Source organism: Dicentrarchus labrax, unplaced genomic scaffold (assembly GCF_905237075.1).
Source record: "Dicentrarchus labrax unplaced genomic scaffold, dlabrax2021, whole genome shotgun sequence".
NCBI lineage: Eukaryota > Metazoa > Chordata > Actinopteri > Moronidae > Dicentrarchus > Dicentrarchus labrax.
Window position 1 is genome coordinate 23,667,599 of NW_026136720.1, and position 22,253 is coordinate 23,689,851.

At 41.0% G+C, this 22,253-nt stretch overlaps 2 protein-coding genes across 2 annotated transcripts; one reads left to right on the forward strand and one right to left on the reverse strand.

Moving 5' to 3' along the window:
- Positions 1–225: 225 nt before the first annotated feature.
- On the reverse strand, positions 226–3,754 carry LOC127353394 (cytosolic 5'-nucleotidase 1B). Its single transcript, XM_051382587.1, has 6 exons — positions 3,545–3,754; positions 2,470–2,583; positions 1,699–1,834; positions 1,445–1,567; positions 832–962; positions 226–749 (listed from the first exon to the last, which is right to left on the reverse strand). The coding sequence occupies exons 1-6, from the start codon at positions 3,578–3,580 to the stop codon at positions 504–506; spliced, it is 786 nt and encodes a 261-aa protein (XP_051238547.1). The 5' UTR covers positions 3,581–3,754; the 3' UTR covers positions 226–503.
- A 149-nt stretch (positions 3,755–3,903) lies between these two features.
- Positions 3,904–21,950, forward strand: LOC127353391 (GRAM domain-containing protein 4). Its single transcript, XM_051382583.1, has 19 exons — positions 3,904–4,044; positions 6,113–6,356; positions 6,686–6,791; positions 9,552–9,672; positions 9,795–9,868; positions 10,787–10,919; positions 11,116–11,141; positions 11,352–11,443; positions 11,949–12,040; positions 12,453–12,501; positions 12,742–12,813; positions 12,914–12,957; positions 13,154–13,263; positions 13,904–14,058; positions 16,357–16,504; positions 16,774–16,867; positions 17,371–17,461; positions 17,968–18,036; positions 18,824–21,950. The coding sequence occupies exons 2-19, from the start codon at positions 6,171–6,173 to the stop codon at positions 18,929–18,931; spliced, it is 1,770 nt and encodes a 589-aa protein (XP_051238543.1). The 5' UTR covers positions 3,904–4,044; positions 6,113–6,170; the 3' UTR covers positions 18,932–21,950.
- The last annotated feature ends 303 nt before the right edge of the window (positions 21,951–22,253 follow it).

The following is a 22,253-nucleotide window of genomic DNA, read 5'->3' on the forward strand; positions in this document are numbered from 1 at the left end:
CAATGTATCATACACATCAGTAGACACAAGGGGTTAAACACCTGAAGGAGTCAGTTTAACTTAATTCTGATCTGAACCACAGCTGTTCTCCACTCTAGTCCACACCAGTTCCAGCATTAAGGGTCAAAGGTCAGAGACAATAACAGTAACAGAGTTGGTCAGATTTCTGTGAAATATCAAAGCTAGACTGCCCCCTACTGGACTATAACAGAGTTACACACATGCTGATTTGTTAGATGTATTTATATCATCCATTTGTCTCAAAACAATGTTTACATGTCAAAAAAATATATACCCATTTTACTTCTGTGTAACAGCGTCCAATCCTGTGGTTTGAATTTTGGTGGTGGGCGGGGCTTCACTTAGCTTTACATCATGATGATTGATTGGTTCCTTAAGGCTCAATTAACTACTTAAGTGCATATTGAGGGTTTGGCAGCTTGTTTCAAAGACAGTGAAGTTCTTTGTGAGGTCATGTGACAGCACATCCTCTCATGATGTCATCACTCCTCCAGGTTTCTGAAGCCTTCGCTGAGCAGGAAGTGAGGTCGGAGTAGTGACACGATGGGGCCCTGTGGGGCCCCGGCCAGGCAATACGCCTCATCCACGCTGACGCCGCGGGACCGCAGCTTCTGCAAGGCACCGCTGCAGCTTTCCCTGCCACCACGAGATGTCACCAGGACGATACTGAGAGGGCTGTTGAACACGCCGAACCTCTGCCGCATCTCGCCAAGCTGAGTCGAGAAACTCTGTAGAGGAAGAATGTGACTTGAATGAAGAAGTCTTCTGCATGAATTAAAAAGTAAAGGTGACGTATCAGCAGAATGTTACCTGAGCGACCTGTCGGCTCGCTGGCGTTGGGCCAGTGTCGGGCTGGACGATGGCGTCCCCACAGAACATTACTCTGAGCTGCTCTGGAGGACAGGAAGCAATCTGCTGGTCCAGCAGCGCCGAGAGAACACCTGGACCAATGACAAAGAGGATTATTCACCTTCTAACTTCACAATCACCAAGACATCAACACATTATCAAAACACATGAAATGGGGGAAACTACGCAACTTGAAAGTGACCAACATTGCTAATAATGCTTATGACTAGTAAAGTACAACTGTTAAGCAAAACAAATTCTGGATGCCAGACACTTGTTCTGAAACCTTACTTGAAAATGTCTGCTAAACAATGCTTAAAAAGGTTTCCACCTTAAGGGCACCATTCATGGTATGGTGACAGAGATATCAAACTATATTCTGAGATTGCATTTTAAATGTCAAACTGTTATTCTCTGATAAATGTTTTATCTAATTTTCTCTTTAACCAAATCAGGATTTTCAGGCTCCACGACCTGACAGAGACTGTGATCCGCTGTAAAAAGCCTCTGGAGGTTCGTATCCATCACACATGAGCTGTGATAAATGACAGCAGAAAAAAACACAACTCTTTACCACTTTGTGATGCTTGCGTTGCCTCGTTTCTGTCTGTTGTCAGGAAGAGCTGCACGCCATTTGTCAGTAAACTCTCAATGAAATCCTCCTCGCTGGAAAAACAGAACCTGCTGACTTCGAGACCTGCAATAGAGTGGTGATGACATTGTGACAGGAAGTCAACACTGTCACCAACAAGACCACAAACTTCCAACAACTCATCAGCTACTAACTGTCATCTGTCTGCTGAAGGCTAAAGTTAGATTACTGATTACCGTAATGTCTGGTGCTGCTGCTGATGCGGGAGCTCTGCTGCTGTTGCTGGCTACTGGTGGTGATCAGCACGACATCAAACAGCAGCGACTCAGCTGGATTTTCCTCCAGCAGACGTTCATTCACTCTCTGCAGCGCCTGAAGAGTAAAACAATTTATTGGAATTAAGATTATCTGACATTTTCCTTCCAAGCTTCGGTCTGGTGTTATTCTATAGTTTTCTTATTGTCAACATGTCCACTGGACCTCCGAATCCCCACCCTGTCTGTGGCTCTGAGCTCCAGGCCCATTGGTTCCCACTGAAGACTTAAATCTTTAAAAAATGCGAACAAACAGTCATTTCCAGCTGTTTAATGTAGTTTTTAGCAAACATTACCCAAACAGGCCGACATAGTGCATTTGTTGGGGACTATTTTCAGAGGCAGATTGAAACACGTGAGTATTTGGGGCAGCAGGACAGTGTATGTGGGATTGAGTCAAAACAAACTACAGTGTGTGTGTTCATGGTGATGTAGGAACATGTCACCCAGTGCAACACTGATGTGTTTGGAATAGTTTTTGACTACAGTGGAGCTCTATGGCACAGAGGAAGAAGATATATCAGGCTTTAGATACACATTAGAAATCAAATTATTGTTGGTCTGCATATGGGATTTTTTAATACTTTACAAACACAAAGAGAGGGGGATGTTGTCATTCATTTGGCATGAGTGAATATCACTGCTATTACATACATGCTTTTAAGATGGCTAACACACTTTTGGTGTTCTCACCTGCAGCAGCGGGAAAGCCACGCCCACTCCGCAAACGTCATCGCCACCACCGACTCCACAGTCAAACACAGCGCGAGACGTTACCGCGACAACCGCAGCACGAGCAGCATCTTTCTGCAGAGGAGACACAAACACCTGATCTTCATCTGCACTTCATTCAGAAATCAGCAGTACAACACACACAGAAGCAGCACCGAACCACAACATAATGGAATCACTTAGACACCTGAACAGGACCATCATGCAACACTGCTCACAGTGCGATTAAAATGACAGAATTTGAAGTGAAACCTGAATTTAAACTCATTGGCACATTTTAAATTAATATTGTTACACATATGTTTGTGCAGGAGAAAACGCCATGTTATTGTGCGGGGTTTTTTTTACTGTCTGAAAGAGTAGTGTCGCTTGTTGTGTGCAGACAGCTTTTCTTGAAATTCTGCACAGGTTTTCCTAATTTTTACCCTCATATTCTCCGGGCCGAATTCCTGTTATAAAATATGCGATTTAAGCATTGCGTCGCTAACGGGTTAAAGTATATCACAGTTAAAAAGAACGGAGCTGTATATTAAATCATATTATAAATAATCATCAATTCGGCATACATTGCAAACACTACACAGACATTTTAATATATTAAGAAATCATTTAAATAATAAAACCGGTCATTTTTAACTTTCTCTTTAAAGAACTTTAGTGCAATAGTGGGCTGTATAATTATTTAAGAGCTGAATTTTACCGAAGTGGCATTAAAATACCTGTTTTTTTAAATGTAGTTTGGTGGGAAAACTCTGTGAAACTGCACAAAATACAGTGTGATACTTCTAATGTTCGTCGGGGCTGAGTTGCAGTGTTTCTACAGGTATGTGATCTCACCTGTCTCACTCTTTCGGGGTGAGACAGATACAGACTGATCCCTGATCCGCCCCTGATATTTCCTGTAGCTCCCCCATCGGCTCACGTATCCAGTGTAACATCTCAGCATCGACTAAATGGGGGTCCCGATAAGTTTTAGCACAGACATCCACGGTGGTTCCCCAGAAGATGAACCCATAAGGCCTCAGGTGAGTCTTACCTGCTTCACGTCGGTGTTCTGGATCGTGGAGACCATGTCCGCCTCTCAGCAACACCGTCTCTAACAGCTGGATCTACTGACCTGTTCACCGTCGCAGCAGCACCACAGTGTCTGAACCAGCTGTCAAACTAACTTACTTCAAAGTTCCTCCAGAAACAGAGGACAGCCTGTTTGGGTTCCGCCTGCCTCGACCCGGACGTTCGCTTTAAGAGTGCAGCGTGATGGCGTCACTTCCTTGTTTGTCTGCCGCTAGCCACCCCGCCCACAGCAGTGATTATTGTGTCAGGTAGGGAGACACGGTCTGGTTTCACCCCCTAAAAACACCCACATCTGGACTAACTGTCGGGACAGAGAAAGGGGGGGGGCTGATCTGGAGCGGATCTGAGAGTAGCCCGGTCCGGTTTGGAGCGGATTTGACTCGTTTGGGAGCGGGTTTGTAACGGGTGTGGACCGCCTGGAAAGAAAGGAGGAGGGAAAGTTTGTTTCATTTTCTGTTCAAGGTGAGAAACTCTTCATCTGTCCTCTCTTTCCTTCCTTTATTACTTCCTACTCTTTTCATCGCGGTCCTCTGAGGTGTCCCGGTGTGTTCAACCTAGACCCCGCGGTCCTGTCGAGGTCCTGTAGGTCCTCCTTGAGGTCCGCAGGTAAGCAGCAGCTGATTGGCTGTCACCGACCAGGTGGCAACAGAACCGACACTGGTTTCTGTCCTCAGAGACAGACTGCCTGTCAGTCAGTCAATACCCGTCAGTCAGTCAGTCAGTCAGTCAGTCTCTGTCAGTCAGTCTCTGTCAGTCAGTCAGTCAGTCAGTCAGTCAGTAGGCAGTGTCTGACAAACCAATTCATTTCATTCTACATGTTCAGACAGATATAGAAGCAGTCAGTCCAGTCAGACGGCTCCGTAATCTTCAGACTGAACAACACCTTCAGTCTTTCACAGTCAGCTGTCTACCTCTGATCTTCTTCTGATGTCCCTCTGTGGACAGAATAAGTAGTATGATAGAGGCTACAACCAGCAACTGGTTAACATAGAGTGGCATAAAGAGTGGATACAGGGGGAAACGGCTAGCTTTGGCTCTGTCTAAAGGTAACAGCATCAACCTACCAGATCCTTTAAAGCTCACTAATTAATACACTGTGATATTTATCCGATACTTCAACCCACCGCCCAGCCTGAATATATGCATTACATTAATGCACTTCCCCTGGTTTGTATCTTTGCCTATTGCAAATATAATTATGTGTCACACTGCTAACTTGCAGATTCCCCTGACAGTTTTTTGCACATTCCTGTACAGCTCTTCACTCATTTGTTTAAGTATTTGGCCATATTGTATATATTGTCTCTTTTTGTTGTCTCTATTTTTATCTTTATGAATATTTTTCTAGATTTAATTGTTATGCTCTAACTTACCAAGGCAAACTCCTTGTATGTGAAAACCTACTTAGCAAAAAAAACCTGATTCTGATTATATTCTGTTTATTTAATCTGTACTGAAACTGAAATGTAAAAAACACATTTTAGCATTTTGCCGCAGTTATTTGCCGGACTATGTCATGCAGCTACCAGGCATTAAGTGGAGAGTAAGTTACTGGTCCCAACCAAGAAATAGTTCAACACATAACCCTCTGTAAATCTGTGTTTTTATGCTTTGGTTTTTGTATTAAACAAACCAGATGCAATGTGTATATTTGTGAACTCAAGAGGTGGTGATAGGTGGCTTTTGTTTTCTTTGGACAGGCCAGCCGTTTCCCCCTGTTTCTAGTCTTCATGTTAAGCTACGCTAACTGGCTGCTGGCTGTAGCCTCATATTTAACAGACATGAGATAGTGGTATTGATCTTGACATCTAACTCTCTGGCTAAAAGGGAATAAGCATATTTCCAAAGATGTCAACCTGTTTGTGTTGACTGACGGGTGTGTCTGTCAGTCTGTGTTTAAGATGAGTGGGTTTGGAGTCCACACAGACTCTACAGTCATGTTTTATGGCCCCCCTGTGTCGGGCCGGAGAGCAGATGATGAAACATTTCCTCCTCCCTGAACAAACAGTACGGTCCCTGTGGAACATCTGATTTGCTGTTTGTATACGTCTTTAAGTGAGCTGGCAGACGTGTTGAGTGCTCTCTCCCTTTGTGAAGCGTATGATCAGTTAATGTTGAAGGAGCCTCACATTCAGGTCAGTCAGAAGACATGTGTGTTCATTTTCAGACATTTTGGTTTATTGTTTCTGCTTTTCATCCAGCTCCAGTTTCAGGTTCAGTGGATCTATTTCCTTACTGTCAGGCTGTTGTCTCTGTTGATTTTAATATGTTGAATCGCTCAAAAAATGCTAATGTCAACCTTGTGGTGGTGGTAGAAGAAAAGTAAGGGGGTCAGCAAAGTCATTAGGACCTCTGGGACCCAATATCTGTACAAAATGTCATGGCAATCCAACAGTTGAGATATTTCAGTCTGGACCAAAGTGGTGGACTGACACAGCAGCACTGCCATCCTTAGAGCCATGCTGCACAGCTCTCAGTTGGTTATTGAATGTTTTGTGGATCATTTCTCCATGTTCCTCTTCTCTTTCAGTCTCTGCAGCACAGTTGTCAGTCATGTGTAGGTAGAGACTGGCTCCACGGCGCCCACCATGCGAAAGCATCTGGACAGGATCCGGTTCCGGGGTCAGAGACGGGACGAGTTCCTGGATCTGGCCGAGTCGCCCAACACGTCAGACACAGAATGCACCGAGGAGATTGTGATTAAGCCACGTACCTCCGTCAAAGAGACGGAGGAGCTGAGGGAGGCGGAGGGAGAGCAGCAGAGTGAAGCTCAGGTACACAAACACACCTGATCTGATCTGTAATAGAGAATCTGGTGGTATTTTTCATTTGACACAAACACGGACAAAATGTTTTGAAACATGAATTTATCAAGCCTTGGAGCTTTGGTATCATCTGTCCATCTCTATAGACTGTGAATATAGCAGGTGAATATAGGAGGACCTAGGGTTGAACCTTGTGGCACCCCACATATAAGAAAAACCACAAGCTAGTTTACTGTTACTTTAGTTTCTTGAAACAGATTTTTCCCCCACTGTTCATCAATAATATTTTCTACACTGTCTGGTTATTTAATATTTCTGTCTGTGTGTTTGTGTTACAGGCTGGTCCAGGATCATTTTCTGCAGCTCTCCAAGAGGACCAGAGAACAGATCTCAACGAGGTCAAAGGTCACCTAGAAATCGCCTTGTTAGAGAAACACTTCTTACGTGAGTAGTCTGACCAGAACTGTAATTTGTGTGGAGTTTTATAAAACTTCAATTACATAATGTGAAACTACAAACAAAGTAACTGGTTCACAGATCGGTTTTAGCTTTAAGCATCATCCGGGTCTTTATGTGTGGAATGAAATCTGTGAATTTTATCTTCATATTTCCAAAGTAAATTTTTCTCTGTGAGATTTTATTAAGAATATTTATTAGTGCTGTCAGTTTAACACGTTATTAACGGTGTTAATGCAAAGTAATTGGCTTACCTTTTATTGGTAACCGTTACTGTTCATTCTTTCTGAAATAAGAGGCTGGGTTGAGCCTCTGGTGAATAAAGAGCAGTAGCCTGACTGCTATGTTCAAAGCAAACTTGAAAACGTATTAAGCCATGGTTTAACTGCACTATAGGCTGAGTCCTAGTTTACCTTACATGTGCACTTTGTAATTTTATTTTCTATCGCCATGTTTTGATCCCTTAGAAAGGGCTGTTGAAGGGGCTGTTTGTGTGACAAAGTATTTTTTTCACCCTTTTATTGATGGACAGTGTTACATTGTGTGAGAGATTATTTGCTCCAAGTGAGAATGTTAGTGTGAAATTGAACACTACAGTATATACCTATGTTGTTTTCAATAAAAACAACATTTTCACAAAGCAAGCTGATCCACTTTTCCATGTTGATAAGAGCATTAAAATGAGAAAAAATAATGGGACAAAAAGAAATCAAGGGACATTTAGAATAGATAAAAATGTGCGATTAATTGCGATTAATTGCGAGTTAACTATGACATTAATGCGATTAATCGCGATTAAATATTTTAATCGTTTGACAGCACTAACATTTATTAAGAAAAAACCACTGAGATTCAGACCATTTAGTCAGACCCAGAGCCAATTTGTTGTTCCAGTATCCCTCTCTTTCCTCTCAGTTGCTACATTTGGTTTCCCACCAAAAAATCTTAATAACAAAATCCAAATTTCTGTACGCTTGTAGTTGGGTCATCGAGATAGGCAGTAGGTGGCGCTAATGCTCCAGGCAGGTGCCATTGTACTATAGTAGAAGAAGAGGGTGCAACAAGATGACATAGTTAAGAGCGCCACTTAAAATTCAAATGGAGGATAGAAAATTAAAAAACACGATGGAAATATGGCATTTGTGTTTGTTTCCTGTATTGATTTTAAGGAAGGTTACAATCTCTTCATTACTCCACTCAGATCTGATGTTTTCTTGCCAACATTTATGAATACGTCTCTATTGAACCTTGTTGCATTTTCTTTTAATTCATACACCAACGTCTCCACTTCCCCCAAGCCTAAAAACTTTCTTATTGATATCTTGACTTTTTAAACTTAAAATATGTGGCCTTTCCACTCAGTGTTCTTCATGCGCAAATTGAAAATGCACATTAAAACAGGTGGATGGAAACCCACCTACTACACTGACATGTTTCGGCCGGGGTAAAGCTCAAGTAGACCTTGATTTAATATTATTTTGTCAGTCTATCACGGTCAAAAAAAAAAACAAAAAACAATAGAAAAACAAAAAAAAGTAAACTGCCCCTTTTTAATCAGTGCAGGAACAGTGTGTGTTGATTTGCTGGTCATTGTGGACTGCAGTCCAACAGTACAACAGCACGCTGGGTAATCCATCAATATCTGCTACTGCTTTATGTAACACACACACAGCTATTAATAACTATGCTGACCTGATCTGACACGCCCCACCCGACCACACACACACACACCCACACTCACACAGAGTGGTGAAAAAGGACCTTGTGTTTCCTTCAGTAACAGTTGTAACAGTGTTTAACTTAATGCCCCCTCATGCTCTGCTTGGTCAGCGTTAGACGTTATAAACCAGGAAGAAAAGTTCTCTAATAAGTGGTGAAACTAACATGTGTTAGTGAGAAGAGGAGGTGAGTGTTAAAATCCATCACTGATGCAGAGGCTGCATTTTAAATTCATGAGCTCTGGTACCTTTAAAGGACAGGTTCACAATTTTTCAAGTCAGTCTTAAAACAACATTTTAAGTCCGTTTGTACTTGGCTGCTGTATTAGTCCCATAACAGGCCATAAAAAGGCCCCTTCATAATGCAATTGCTGCTGCTTGACCCAATACTGTGTGGTTACCTCCCAAATTCTGTACCATACGTCAAAGGCTGCTGCAGTCCACCTTGTATAATCTCATCACACGGCTAAATAGAGCAGATTGCAGCTTAAAATTATTGCAGCTGATAACAGGTTTATTATAGCAAGTTTGTTAACTTATATCATAAATGTTGTTCATTGGTCCAGACCTGATAATCAGGCTTTGAAGCTGATGTTGCTGCAGTACCGTTTTTTTCTTCATTGATCTGGTTTCATCATCATACCAGTAAAAACAGCTCTCTCGCTGGGATTTATGTAATCGCCATGATCACTAAATCTAAAAAGTAAAATAATTCTCTTAGTGTCACTATCCCTCCACTGCAGCTCAGCAAGGAAACACTGTGGGGAAACATAAAACTTTATACTAAAGAGACCATAACTTTGGGAGATATTTACTTGATGTGGCTAACTCTTATACAAAAAAAGATTGTGGATTTTGTTCCCCATCACTGACATTGGAAGCATGTTAGAAAGGGATGTCTCCACAATACGTACGGACATGTACTTTTACAACAACCAACTGTTTTAATGTGCTTATGGGCATAGGAGTATTGTTTTAAGACTTGAAAACAGTGAACCTATGCTTTAATGCTCTGACTTATCTGTTTCAGAGGAGGAGCTGAGGAAACTTAAAGAGGAGTCCAATGTGGAGTCACTGAAACAGGAGCTGGAGAGGGAGCGCAGCAGATGCAACGAGCTGGAGCAGAAGATCAACGACGTCTTGAGATCCAGGTGGTTGTTTGATAAAAACTTTATTTAATGATTGTGGAGACATCAGACAGAGAGGTTTGTTCCTGTTGTGTTATGCTGCTCTGACAGGTTGTCTGTTCTTCTGTCTGCTGGTCACTTCACAGCCTGGAAGACTCACCTTCTCAGACACCTAAACCATCGCCCCCACTCCCTCCTCCATCTACTGTCAGCAGCACAGGTGAGCTGCAAGAACGCTCTCTCTCTTTTAGTAGAAGGTCTGCCTTTGAGTTAATCTGTGCTCCGTGCTCAGTAGAGTTGCAAAGTGGGAGATCTGTTGTCCTCAATGTAACTTAACATGCACTCAGTGGCCACTTTATTAGGTACACCTATGCAATATAATGCAATCTCAGCCATAAATTCTACCTTTAGAAAGATCAAAATGTCAGATTTGACTGACACTGTTAAGAGAGGTGTTATACCCAGAGGTTTATGCTATAGCCACCAGTTTTACCCTTGCCTCTGAGAAGTCATTTGTTTGGCTGAAATACAACAATGCCCATGAGCCTCAGCCAAAGACAGACAGAGGCGTGAATCAGAGCAGCAGCAAATGTGAAAGGCTTTGCTCTGTGGGAGTGGGCAGTGGGAAACAAGCTGCAGATTGTATTAGCAGCTTGTTGTTCGCGATGCCCATAACATACTCTGAAGCTGTGTAATTGGATGTGTCTTGCTGAAATGCACCATGGGAGACAAAGTTTAAGTTCTTCCTTCTCTCCCAATGTCCACTTTGTTGCACATTCAGCTTTTTATTAAAGAAACAGATATTTTCTAACAGGGTCCAAAATTAACTTTTGGCAATTAAAACGAAGTAAAAATATTTTTTACCGGCAATAAAACTACATCATGCACCGACTAAAAATAATTACCTCAAGTTCTGAGACCTCCTGAGCCTTTTGAGCTTCATATTTGGGCCAAATCTCAGGGCTCGTTCTTCATCATTCAGACGCCACCTCTCGCAAAAACGCGTGTTTTCACATTTTCAGACATCCGTCTCTCAGATTTTCATACAGGACAAAGTTTGGTCCAAACCTTTGTATATAAACTTGAATAAGTGTTAATGAATGTGTTGGTTCAGACTCTTTTGTTTTCCTGTCCTCAGACAAACAGAAGGACAAGCTGTCTGACAGCTTCCTGAAATGGCTTTACAATCGTTTCGGCGTTTATATCGAGGATTTCCGTTTCCAACCGGAGGAGCAGACGGTGGAAACGGAGGAGCCACTGAGTGCCAAGAGGTGAGACGGAAAAATCCAGAAACTGTCAGAGACCATTCAGGACACATCCACTTGCTTTAGGAGTGATTTCTTGAAAACACAGCAGATAAACACAACACAATGATTCAAAGCAACTAAAGCTGTAACATATTTTGTTTATTGTGTTAGAGCTGTATTTGTCTTCAATCTAAATAAATATCTGGTTTCTTATTCACAGGTTGACTGAAAACATGAGACGGCTCAGTGAGTATTTCTGTCTTACACATCAAATATACCAAACCAGAAAAAGAGCAGCCCCAAAACCAAAGTACAGGGGTGTCCAAATACTTTTGGCCACATAGTGTACTTGTGGGAGAAGCAGTTTAGATGCTTTATTTAAAACATACAGAGAAAGGTTTCTCTGTTGTGATACATGTCTGTGATTGGTCAGCTGATCTGTTGTTGCGTTTCCAGAACGGGGATTCAGACCTGTGACCAACTTCAAGAGGAATCTTTCTGCCTTATCCAGCTGGTACTCTGTTTACACGTCGGCCATCGCCTTCATTGTGAGTCCACACAGAGACAGTGAGCACGTTACTGATGCTCAGCAGAAAGCAAGATGTAGATGTGTAAAATAACGATAACAATGTGAGAAAGAAACAATAATATCATTTTACGATTGTTTATACATCAGAAACTATAGGATTGTTTTGTTGTTTTGTGTATTTATCATGAATCTGCTTCATGAATTATTTTAAGAGATTCAAGTACTCAGTCTTTTGCACTTTTTACTTTTATTATTTTTGGTCACGGTATTTTATGTTTTGAGTTATACATATTGGTATGACGGATGTCTTGGTTTGGTCACACAAACACGTTTCAGGATAAGAACACATTTTTCAGTTGAAGCATTTTCATCTCACATAGATGTGTCTTCATCTTGGTTCATGCCACCTTCACTGAATTCACCTTATCTGTCTGTATCCACACACACTGCCTCAAGATTCACACTGTGTGTGTGTGTGTGTGTGTGTGTGTGTGTGTGTGTGTGTGTGTGTTTCTTCCCCACAGGTCTACATGTATGCAGCGTGGCACGGCTGGGCCGTCCCCATGTTCCTGTTCCTCGCCATCCTCCGCCTCTCCTTAAATTATCTCATCGCCAGGTCAGTGCATGCCCTGCCCTTGGCCCTTCTGGGCTACTGTAGAAACATGGCGGTTCAACATGGCGGACACCATGGAGGGCGACCCGTCTGTAGATATAAGCGGCTCATTCTAAAATAAACAAAACATTAGACTCCTATATTCAGGTGATTATACACTAATGAAAACATGTGAATGTTATACTCCATTTCTGCCTCTTCAATGTTACACTCCGGACCTTTAAATAAAGTGCTTCAGTAAGGCTCACCTCACTGATTTTAAAAATGACTCAGTTACACATAAAAGTTTCTTGTTTCAGTGATTTATTATTTATTATTAATTTATTTTTTATTTCAGTACTGACACACAGATAATGTAGTGAGTATGAAATGATCTCATATATACCTGTGTGTTCCCATGATGCACTGCTCTCAGAGGCTGGAGGATCCAGTGGAGCATCGTACCTGAAGTCTCAGAGCCTGTGGTGAGAAATCTCTTTTCACTCCTGCAGCCACTTTATGATGTCCAGTGTTTGTTTGTTGACAGGTGAACAGGAAGAAATAGCTGCACAGACAGCGACAATTACATGTAAAATAGAGGAATGACGCTTTTTTGTTTTGATTGACGTGATTGATGAATAATTGATTGAATCAACATTTAACAGTTGGACCTGGTGTGCAGGTGATTGACAGGCATCAGTGTTTATTTCTCCTCTGTTTTCCAGGAGCCTCCTAAAGAAGACCTGACGGTGTCGGAGAAGTTCCAGCTGGTTCTGGACGTCGCTCAGAAAGCTCAGGTGAGATGTGGCGGACATTCAGAGCCTCTACGTCACAGCCGACACCCCCAGGCAGATTTCACAACAACTTTGTTTCTGTTCTTTTGTTTTGTCCTCACAGAATCTGTTTGGCAAGATGGCAAACATCCTGGAGAAAATAAAGAAGTGAGTTTGTCTGCACACTGATTGTTCCTGGTCAGAGAGAACTGAGGCTCCACATACAGGATCTTTAATACTCTGTGTGTGTGTGTGTGTGTGTGTGTGTGTGTGTGTGTGTGTGTGTGTGTGTGTGTGTGTGTGTGTGTGTGTGTGTGTGTGTGTGTGTGTGTGTGTGTGTGTGCGCGTGTGTGCGCGCACGCAGTCTGTTCATGTGGGTTCAACCAGAGTTGACTCAGAAGCTGTATGTTGGTCTGTGGTTGGCCTTCATCTCCTCCTGCCTGCTGCCTTACAAACTGCTGGGATTCATCATAGGTACGTCATATAAAGTGTACACTGTTACACACACACGTCACTGTTTTACACCTGGTATTAGAATGTGTCTTAGGTGATCTGGTCATAAGTGGACAGCTCTAAATGCAACTGTAAACGACCACCGAGACACATTGTGATCCAATTACTCAAACCACTTGCCGAGGTGGTCTGAGACACATTTGACCACATATCTTTTGTAGCGTAAACGCTAATGGCAGGTAAAAGCAACAAGCTAGAGTGCCACAGAACTGACAATTGACTGACAACATTTTGATTAGGGTACATCCCTATAGTGTTTATTTGCATTGATTGGGAAGTGAGCTCTGATCACAAGTGGTTACTGGAGACGGGTGTGGAGACTAATGCCAGGTGTAAGCTGATGAAATCTGGAATTGTTATTTTGGGGGCAGAAAAACTCAAAAAGAAACTGAGGCCCACAACTCTGACATGTTATCAGCTTATACAGTAACTGTGGCTAACATGTTAGGAAACAGCTGTCCACTTTTATTCAGATAAGTGTAAGAGTTGTTTTTCGTCTACCTGATAAATGTAAGGCAAATACTCTGAATGACACCCTGAAGAGTCCACTTCATATTTCAGTGTCTCTGATTTGTGTCCTCCTCCTCCTCCTCCTCCTCAGGTGTGTACGCAGGTATAAAGTTCTTCATCATTGACTTCATCTTTAAGAGTTGTCCCAAGCTGAGGCAGCGCTACGACACACCCTACATCATCTGGACCAATTTACCCACTGACCTGCAGCTGAAGGAGCGCAGCAACACCACGCTGAGCAGACGGGTCAGTCCACACTCTGAAACATCAAGACATACAGCTCCCAGACCACAACGCTGGTCTGAAGTCAGTCAGTGTGTCGCTTGCTTCATCATCATCATGACAGGAGAAAACAAGTCCCTCGGTTCTGTTGTTTTGCTAATGCGCAAGTCGGAATTCTGTAAATCAAAGTTTGTCTCTCTTAATGGGAAATCATATGTATTTAAAGGAGTACTGCACCAATTTAGCATTATACTAACATTGTTGACTCACAATGGCTGGTTTTTTTTTTAAAAAAAAGATCAAAATTGATGCAAGACTGGTGCCTGGTTAGCTCAGTCGGTAGAGCTGGCGACCCATATACAGAGTTCTTCACCTCAACCACCGATAGTTTTGAGATTCGGTGGGTTATGCTAGTAGTAGCTAATGTAGCCTCATGCAGATATCAGGGTGGCTACTGAGGTCTGATAAGCTTTCAAACTTGTAGTCTTAAGCCCCAACTGATGTTTAATCATCGCTTCATTCAGCTCCCTTTGCAGCCCCAGAGGCTTTAAACAGCTTTACACAAGAGCTGTAAATTGTTAAGATGTCTGAAATCACTGGTGTCTGAGCAAAGTGTTCTTTAAAAATTCCTGAATTCCCATTTTTGAGCACAGATTGTGATGGTTGTTGTGTAGGTCGCGGTTAACAAGAAGAAGAAGATATACTTTATTGATCCCCTAGGGGAAATTCTTCTTTTCACTCTTTTTATTCTTACACACACATACAGGCTGCAATACACACTTCACACTTGTGGACATGCAACAGGGAGAGAGATGGTGGAGTGATGGTTCCCAAGCCAAGTCCCTACACACCGAGCTACTGCCGCCCCAATTAATGGGGACCTTTGTATAAATACTGATATTTTACATTGAAATTCCAGAAGAGTCTGTTATCATCAGGAGATGTGATGTTACAGGCTCAGCTGGACCCCGAAACTCAACAAGTTCTGTCCACTGATGTTGTCTTCTAGTAGACCCTCTCAGGGTTAATGCAGGTTTTTTTCCCCAAGATAATCTCCTCCATTAATCTCATTATCTAAACTTGAATAGAAAGTTACATTCAGACTCATTTTAGAAATAACTGAAACATCTGAGATCTGCAGAGGAAAGGTCGACCAGTGCAAACTGGATCAGTGGGTTACTGGTTCTTACTGGTCCCTGTAGGTTGTCTCTGGTCTGTCTGGTTTCAGTTCTCTGTTGTTTTTCTCTCTCAGCTGTCTGAGTGTGAACAGGTAGGATCCTGCTGTGTGTGTTGTGTGTATTTATAGGTCAGTAGTGTGTACTGTAGTTAGAGATGTAGAGTCCTCCGACCGGTCTGATACTGATATCACTGACTGCTGTTTCTCTGTTTAAGGCTGAGATATCCCAACAGCTACAGGTCAGATTGTCAGTAAATGTGTCATTCCTGCTCTCAAGAAGATAAATCCTTTAGCTGTTAATGACCCCTTCCTCTTCCTCTAGTGGCTCCTTCAAACTCCGGTCAGATCTTACTTCAGTTTTCAGGGTTTTACCGATCCGAACTATCTATATGTTTCACTGAACAAAAAGAAGTAGTCAGGTGAAATGTGTCAATCACGGGAGAGAATGTGATCAAATTACTGTTTTTCTGGAGAGTTCCTGCAGGTGTTTGCTGCCTATTTGACAAAGAAGTACATTTTTATAATCAAAGTAGAAGATTTTTGTCCTAAAACCACTTTACACATTAAAGCTTTAAAAAAATATAGAGAAAATGGGGCCCCTATAGCTTACCAGGTACAGCGGGTTGCCGATGTACCAAGGCTGAGTCCTCCTGCGTGTAATCCCCCCCCAACAGTTTACACATTGATGTATCACATCAGGAGTTTGTACCCTTTAGATTTTAGTGACCCTTTTCCTCTAGTGCCACCCTCAGGACAAACTTAGATTAGATCATAACAAAATTTTAGGTTTGTATCAACATTTTATTTGTTAAAAAAAATTGTTTTGTGTTTTTGGTCATATTTTACTACCATTTTGAGGATTTTACACCATTTTCTTTTTTTACATGAATGTTTACATTGGTTCTTTACTCTAATGCCACCCTCAGAACAAACGTGACATTTTTAGTCCCACTGCTAAAAAATCACTATATCATCAGCATATTGTTTTTTCAATTCAGTTCAATTCAAAATTTAAGGCAGGCAGGTGTGCAAACAGAACTACGCAAAAACAATTCCTTTACAAACAAAATTGTTTGCCTGCAGCTTAACTCTCTGACTGTGCTAATCCAGAACCTGTCTGGCCCCCCTTCTGTCCACATGTTCAGGTTCCTGCGGCGGGGGGGCGAGGCAGCTTCGGTGCTGCAGCTCCACTGGGTGTCAGCCGGGACGAGGACGGAGGGCGATACTACAGCACCAAGAGAGGAACTTTTCACGAAGTCTTCAATCTACCGGAGTGTGAGCACCCTCTGACAGGTAGGGGAGGAACTGCACCGGGGATCAGATTCAGACTGAAACACAGCAGATAAAAACCTGGTCTGATCAGGTTCTCATTCTAGAATTTTGCTTGGAAATACTTAATTCTTAATAATTTAATATACAAAATCTAAAAACACTGGAGTCAAGAACATGACCGTGCTCATAGCTACCGCCCTGGTTACAGTGAAGGCTTCTGATGGTGAACTGCAGCAGGTGATGTAAACTGTTGTCTGACCCGGTTTGTTCTGGTATTCTTTGTGTCTCAGTGTGTGAGAACGGCTGGCGCTGCTGCCTCATCAACAGAGACCGGAAGACACCGACAGACTACATCCGCAATGGAGTCCTCTATGTCACTGAGAAGTGAGTCTGTAGCCACTTGTTAGCAACCACCTTTTTAAAGACATATAAACCTTCATATAAATGTGTTTTTCATTTATATGAAGGAGGCATCCTGCTGCCACCCACTGACCTTTTTGGGTATAGCACCAAAATAATAGTTTGTATGTAACTGAATGAAAGAGTGACATTTATATTCTTTTGAAGCAGATAAGACATACAAAGGAAAGGTGTTATTGCTGGTGTTTAACTTGTGAACAGCTGTGTTAATGTTTCCCTCTGGTAACACAACTTGCGTTGCAAGTGCAACAGGTCAAAAAGCTAAATCAACTTGCAAGCGGGGATATTATTGGCTAGTGGAAGATACTGTTTGACCAATCAGGAACTACAGTGTGCTTAATCACTCAGGTTGACTTATTAAAACAGTAATTAGTTTAATTATACATTCATTGGACACTGTCTCTGTTCCTGTCTTTCACTCAATCTAAGTAAAGGGGGGATTAATTGAATCTTCTCTGTCTCCTCAGTCATCTGTGTTTCGAGAGCTCCAGTTCCAGGTCTGGATCCTCTAAGAGGAACAAAGTCATCAAACTCACCGACATCACCGACATCCAGAAGGTAAGCAGAGTCCCTGATTCTGTCTCAGCGTCCCCTCTAAGATGCCTGACTGAGTTAGCTTGATCTTAATTGTTGAGAATTTGACACCAGTCTGGATTTTTCAGTTTTTCAGGATTTAATTGTATCTGAAAAAGAAAGATTATGATGGGTTTTGTCGTTTGAACAGTAAAATTCATGATCTGTAATTGTATCTTAAATTAATCAGTACATTAGAAGTGAAGTAACTACAGACACATTATTTTCTGTTCCAGACACTATTGGCTGGAATAGTTTGAAATGAAATCTGCTTAATCTTGTCTGCTGCAGGAAGATATAGCAGCTTTATTCATTAAGCTGTACATCCCTTATGATGAGTTCCTGTTATTGCTGGTCATTTAGCGTTTTATTAACATATTGTTTCTTTATGTTGTAAGCGTTCTTTTAAAACGGTTACTGATGCTGATTCATTAAAATAAAGTTTATTTTGAATGTGGATTTAGATGCGTGGTCTTCTCTGTCCCTCACAGTACAAAGTTTTGTCCGTGCTGCCGGGATCTGGGATGGGGATCTCCATAGCAACGCCCTCCACCCAAAAGGTAAGGGGGTCAGAGGGAGGAGCCCTTTTACGCTGCGGGCACTATGATCTAATCTCATGTTGAAGTTAGAATGAGTTTACTCTTATGCCGTGTGAAAATAAACATGGCATGTAAACAACAGTGAGACCCAGGCGGAGACTGTCACCAGTGGTGGAAGAAGCACTCAGAGCTTTACTTAAGTAGAGCACTACTACAGTGTAAACATACCTGTACAAGTGCTGCATCGATGTGTGGGTAAGACAGTGTTTGATTGACATCTCCCTCACCTCTCTGTTGGTTTTGTTGTTCCTATTAGGCCGGGGCAAACCTACCCAGTTATCATCCTTATTAACACATAGATTTTGGTGACATAATGTAATTCCCGGCAGACCCCCACTCAACTTCCATGAGACTAGATGTTGAAAACGCCTGAGTGGGTGTGCAGAGCCTTTAATTTGCCAAATACTGTAAGTAGTAGGTATATCTGTAAAATAAATGTAGTGTAGTAGTAAAAAGTACAATACTTGTACTAAAGTTGCATAACATAGAAATACTTGTATTTTATTTACTTTGTATATTTGTTGTTTATAAAGCACTTTGGATCTCTGTGTCAAAAAGGTGCTATATAAATAAAGCTTTACTTACCTACTTACTTATCTACAGTACAAATTGTACTTAAGTATGGCACTTATGTACATATACTTCACTTCATATACTTTCCACCACTGACTTTGGTTACTGCAGCTAGAAACTGACAGGCTTCCTCTCTGTTGAGGCTCAATCCGTTGTTCCTCTGTTTCTGTTGCAGCCGATGGTGTTCGGTGCCATGATCCACAGAGACGAGGCCTTCGACGCCATCAACACTCAGTACATGAAGATCAATGGCATTGCTACAGCCACCAACCCAGAGACATAGTAACACCTTCATAAGATGGCTGCCTTTACACAAACACCGGACATCTTCACACAGCTGCTGAACTTTAGTTTGAGTTGCTTCCATGTGATTAGGGATACTTGCTTAGTCATCAAAACTAAATGATTTTCTGACATTAAATCACTGATTACAGTAATATTACATTATCCGATTCCAACAGATCACTGACTTTATGTCAGAATCAGCCAAACCAATACTAATCACTGTTCTTAAACAGTTTTACAGAAAGTTCCCTCAAAATAGGCCAGTTTATGGCACAGTATTAGTTTACTGTATATTCTCCAGTTAATTGCTGGTATTTAAATTATGTCTTCTCATTGACTCAGTTTACATGCACAAAATGTTACTGTTTTTGTCCTTATTTTGAAGACAATATTCCTACTAATCTCCGTGGAGCTCAACATTTCCTGGGCAGATGCTTCACAATAAAAGCCTTCCAAGGGCACAATCTTTCCTATACTTGGCAGGCTTTTAATGTGAAACATCTACAGCTCATTATTCAAGCTACAGTTGTTAAGTTCTCAGAGATAATCAGTGGTTTACGATGTAAGAAGAATGTGATTGATCAGTTTGTTCAGACTGATCGGCTGAACCAACACACCGTCACCTGCAGCTCATCAGTCAGCTGTGTCATGTGACTGGCTGCAGGTTGTGTCATTTCAGCTTACTACCACAGAGGTCTGTTAAACTGATTATATATTACAGCGGGAAGTTTAAGACAGAATTAATCAACAACTACTTTGATAATCAATGTGTCATTTAATTAACTTATTAATCAGAATCTCCAATCATTCTTGGCTGTTACTTCTCCAGTGTGAGGATTTGCTGCTTTTCTCTGTTTTATGTATCATTGTAAACTAAGTGCACTGTTAGCAGGACAAAACAAGATGTCAACTTGGATTCTGGATATTTTGAAGTTTTCAGACATTTGAGTGCGATGGATATCTGTCTGCAGTTGATGTAGTGAATAAGTTCACTAAGAGACAAAAATATTAAAGAACAGATAAAGTATCAGGGAAGACACCTGTATCAAACAATAACAGGGCGTCTTCCTCTGTAAATTTAGTTACTAACGGTAGCATCAAAAATGAAATTTGCAACCCTTGAGTCAACAATCACAGCCAAACTGAACTTTAAAGTGCAGCTGCAACCAGCGATTATTAATCAAATAATGCTGGTCTGCTGATATTTTCTCAATTAATCGATTTGGTCTAGAAAACAAATAATGACAACAGTTATTTTGCTTTGCCTGGCGAACAGCTGAAACCCTAAAAGTATTCAGTTTAGAATAATGTAAAACTGAGAAAATCAGCTCATCGTCTCTCTCATTACTGCTGCGTCCTGTCTGTCCTGGTAATGTATTAGATGGGAAAGTTTACTGCACAACCTGTCAGTGCTGAAACGATTAGCCTGCTTGATTTTCTGATCATATTCCACCTACATCTGAAGGAAAAAAAAAGTTGTTTTTACAGTGTTATTGTCGGATAAACACGTTTAAACCTCATATTAATTTACATTAGTGTCTTCAGGGAAAATCTTCATTATGACTCTGTATTGTACTTAGCAGCTAAGCCTTACAGTCCGTTAATATTAGTGTGTTGTTTTTTTACGTGGTGGTAAGAGACTGTACCCTATATGAATGTTCAAGAACTAGCTTCTGTGCAACATTTAATGTAAACCACAAAATTAACTTTTACCCCCTTTTTTTTTTTTTTGTCCGAGCTAAGAAGCTAAAGCTAACAAAACAGACACAAACTGTAATACTGAAGTTTTGTCAAATCATGGTTTATTCACATTATGCTTTAGCTTTAAAAAGCCACAAACTAAAATCAGATATTTGTTTAAACTTTAGCTTTTGTTCTATAGCTTGAAACTAATTGGCTTAAGGTTAACAATTGAAAACAACATAATAACCTGATATGCACGTTTTTGTCACAGCTCTGTTATCTTTCAGCTAAGCTTCTAAGCTAAGAGGCTAAAAGAAGCTGAAATGTTGACCTTTTTTTGTTCATCTTCTGTTTAACTTCAGCTTTTTTTCTAACCCTAGCTAACAGGCTAAAGCTAAACAAGTTTTAGTTTTTTATTTTTGCGCAAACCACTAATTGTTGCTCTTAAATGAATGATTAGTGCTCTCACATTGCTATCAATCTGGTCTGAATGAGCTTGGATTTTAAAAGTTTTAATTTTGAGGTCTGCGATATTCTTTAGATTTTCCTTTGACATCCTAACATCCATAAACATGTATGCTTATTATTTGTCCTTAACAGCTGAATAATGAGGACATCTCTTCTGGCAGCCAGCTAATGTGCAGTTATGTAGATTTTTAAATGTGTCTGTTCCTGCCGATCACCACCTGTCTGTAACTGTGTATTAACTACGTATTAACTATAAGTCTGATGGCTGTCACACCAGCATGTGTTACTTATATTTCATGTCAAATTCACTCCATTTTAATGAAAATGTTAGAAATCTGACCAAAATGGAGGACGCTGTCTTTTAGTGAGTAAATCATTTTCTAACCTGCACTTGAAACATCCAGCATAAAGGAAGTAGTTTATTTCCTCCTCAAGCCTCAACACATTAATCCTTCTCACTGGTGTGATTGGGTCTCTCAAAGCTTTTTTGCTGCCAAATCTTTTGTCTTTTGTAGTATTTAATTATGTTTCATATTAAAAAGTTTTAACTGTTTTAATTTTTGCAATATTGATGCCAGTTAACGCCATTTTGCCTCCTTCAGACTCTTTGCTTTTTGCGGTTCTTGACTGTTTTAACCCCCCTTATCTTCCTTAGTCTGTCTTTGTGATTCCTCAGGTTTCGTTTCTCTCCTGTTTACGTTAACGCTGTGAACATTTCTCTGTCGACCTGTTGTGTCTTTTAGGATTTAATGGTTTTATAAAATGGTGTCATTGTACAAACAGGTGTAATTTTTTTAACTAAAATGATTTCTGTTGTGCAGAGGGGATGTACATTTTTTTATTCAAGTAAAATCAAATGTAAAACACTGGCAGCCTCCTGTTGTTGTTTCTGTGCGGCGGCCTTGGCCAGTTGGTGTCGCCACCTGGAGGTTGGATTCTTCCTCTGTGGTTTCAGAAGGAAAGTTTGCCTTCTGTTTTTGTGTAAACACCAAAATATTCTGATAATAAAATGAGGAGATTGACTGCATGAACCACATATTCAATATAAGCAGTAAGTTTGTATTTACATCACGTCATCTTTATTTAATCCAATTTGGTCAACCACTCATTACTTACTTGTTTTTTGCTGAGTTTAAAAAATCACAAAAGTTGGAAAGTAATTTTAAACC

What these genes read in the sequence shown, in the direction of transcription:
- LOC127353394 (XM_051382587.1), bottom strand. Translation starts at nt 3,580, where the DNA reads ATGGTCTCCACGATCCAGAACACCGACGTGAAGCAG. An exon ending in TGGCTTTCCCGCTGCTGCAG is followed by an intron (nt 1,835 to 2,469) that starts GTGAGAACACCA and finishes TTTACTCTTCAG; the next exon opens with GCGCTGCAGAGAGTGAATGA. An exon ending in CAGCAGCACCAGACATTACG is followed by an intron (nt 1,568 to 1,698) that starts GTAATCAGTAAT and finishes ACTCTATTGCAG; the next exon opens with GTCTCGAAGTCAGCAGGTTC.
- LOC127353391 (XM_051382583.1), top strand. Translation starts at nt 6,171, where the DNA reads ATGCGAAAGCATCTGGACAGGATCCGGTTCCGGGGTCAGAGACGGGAC. An exon ending in AGCAGCAGAGTGAAGCTCAG is followed by an intron (nt 6,357 to 6,685) that starts GTACACAAACAC and finishes TTTGTGTTACAG; the next exon opens with GCTGGTCCAGGATCATTTTC. An exon ending in ACTGCTGGGATTCATCATAG is followed by an intron (nt 13,264 to 13,903) that starts GTACGTCATATA and finishes CCTCCTCCTCAG; the next exon opens with GTGTGTACGCAGGTATAAAG.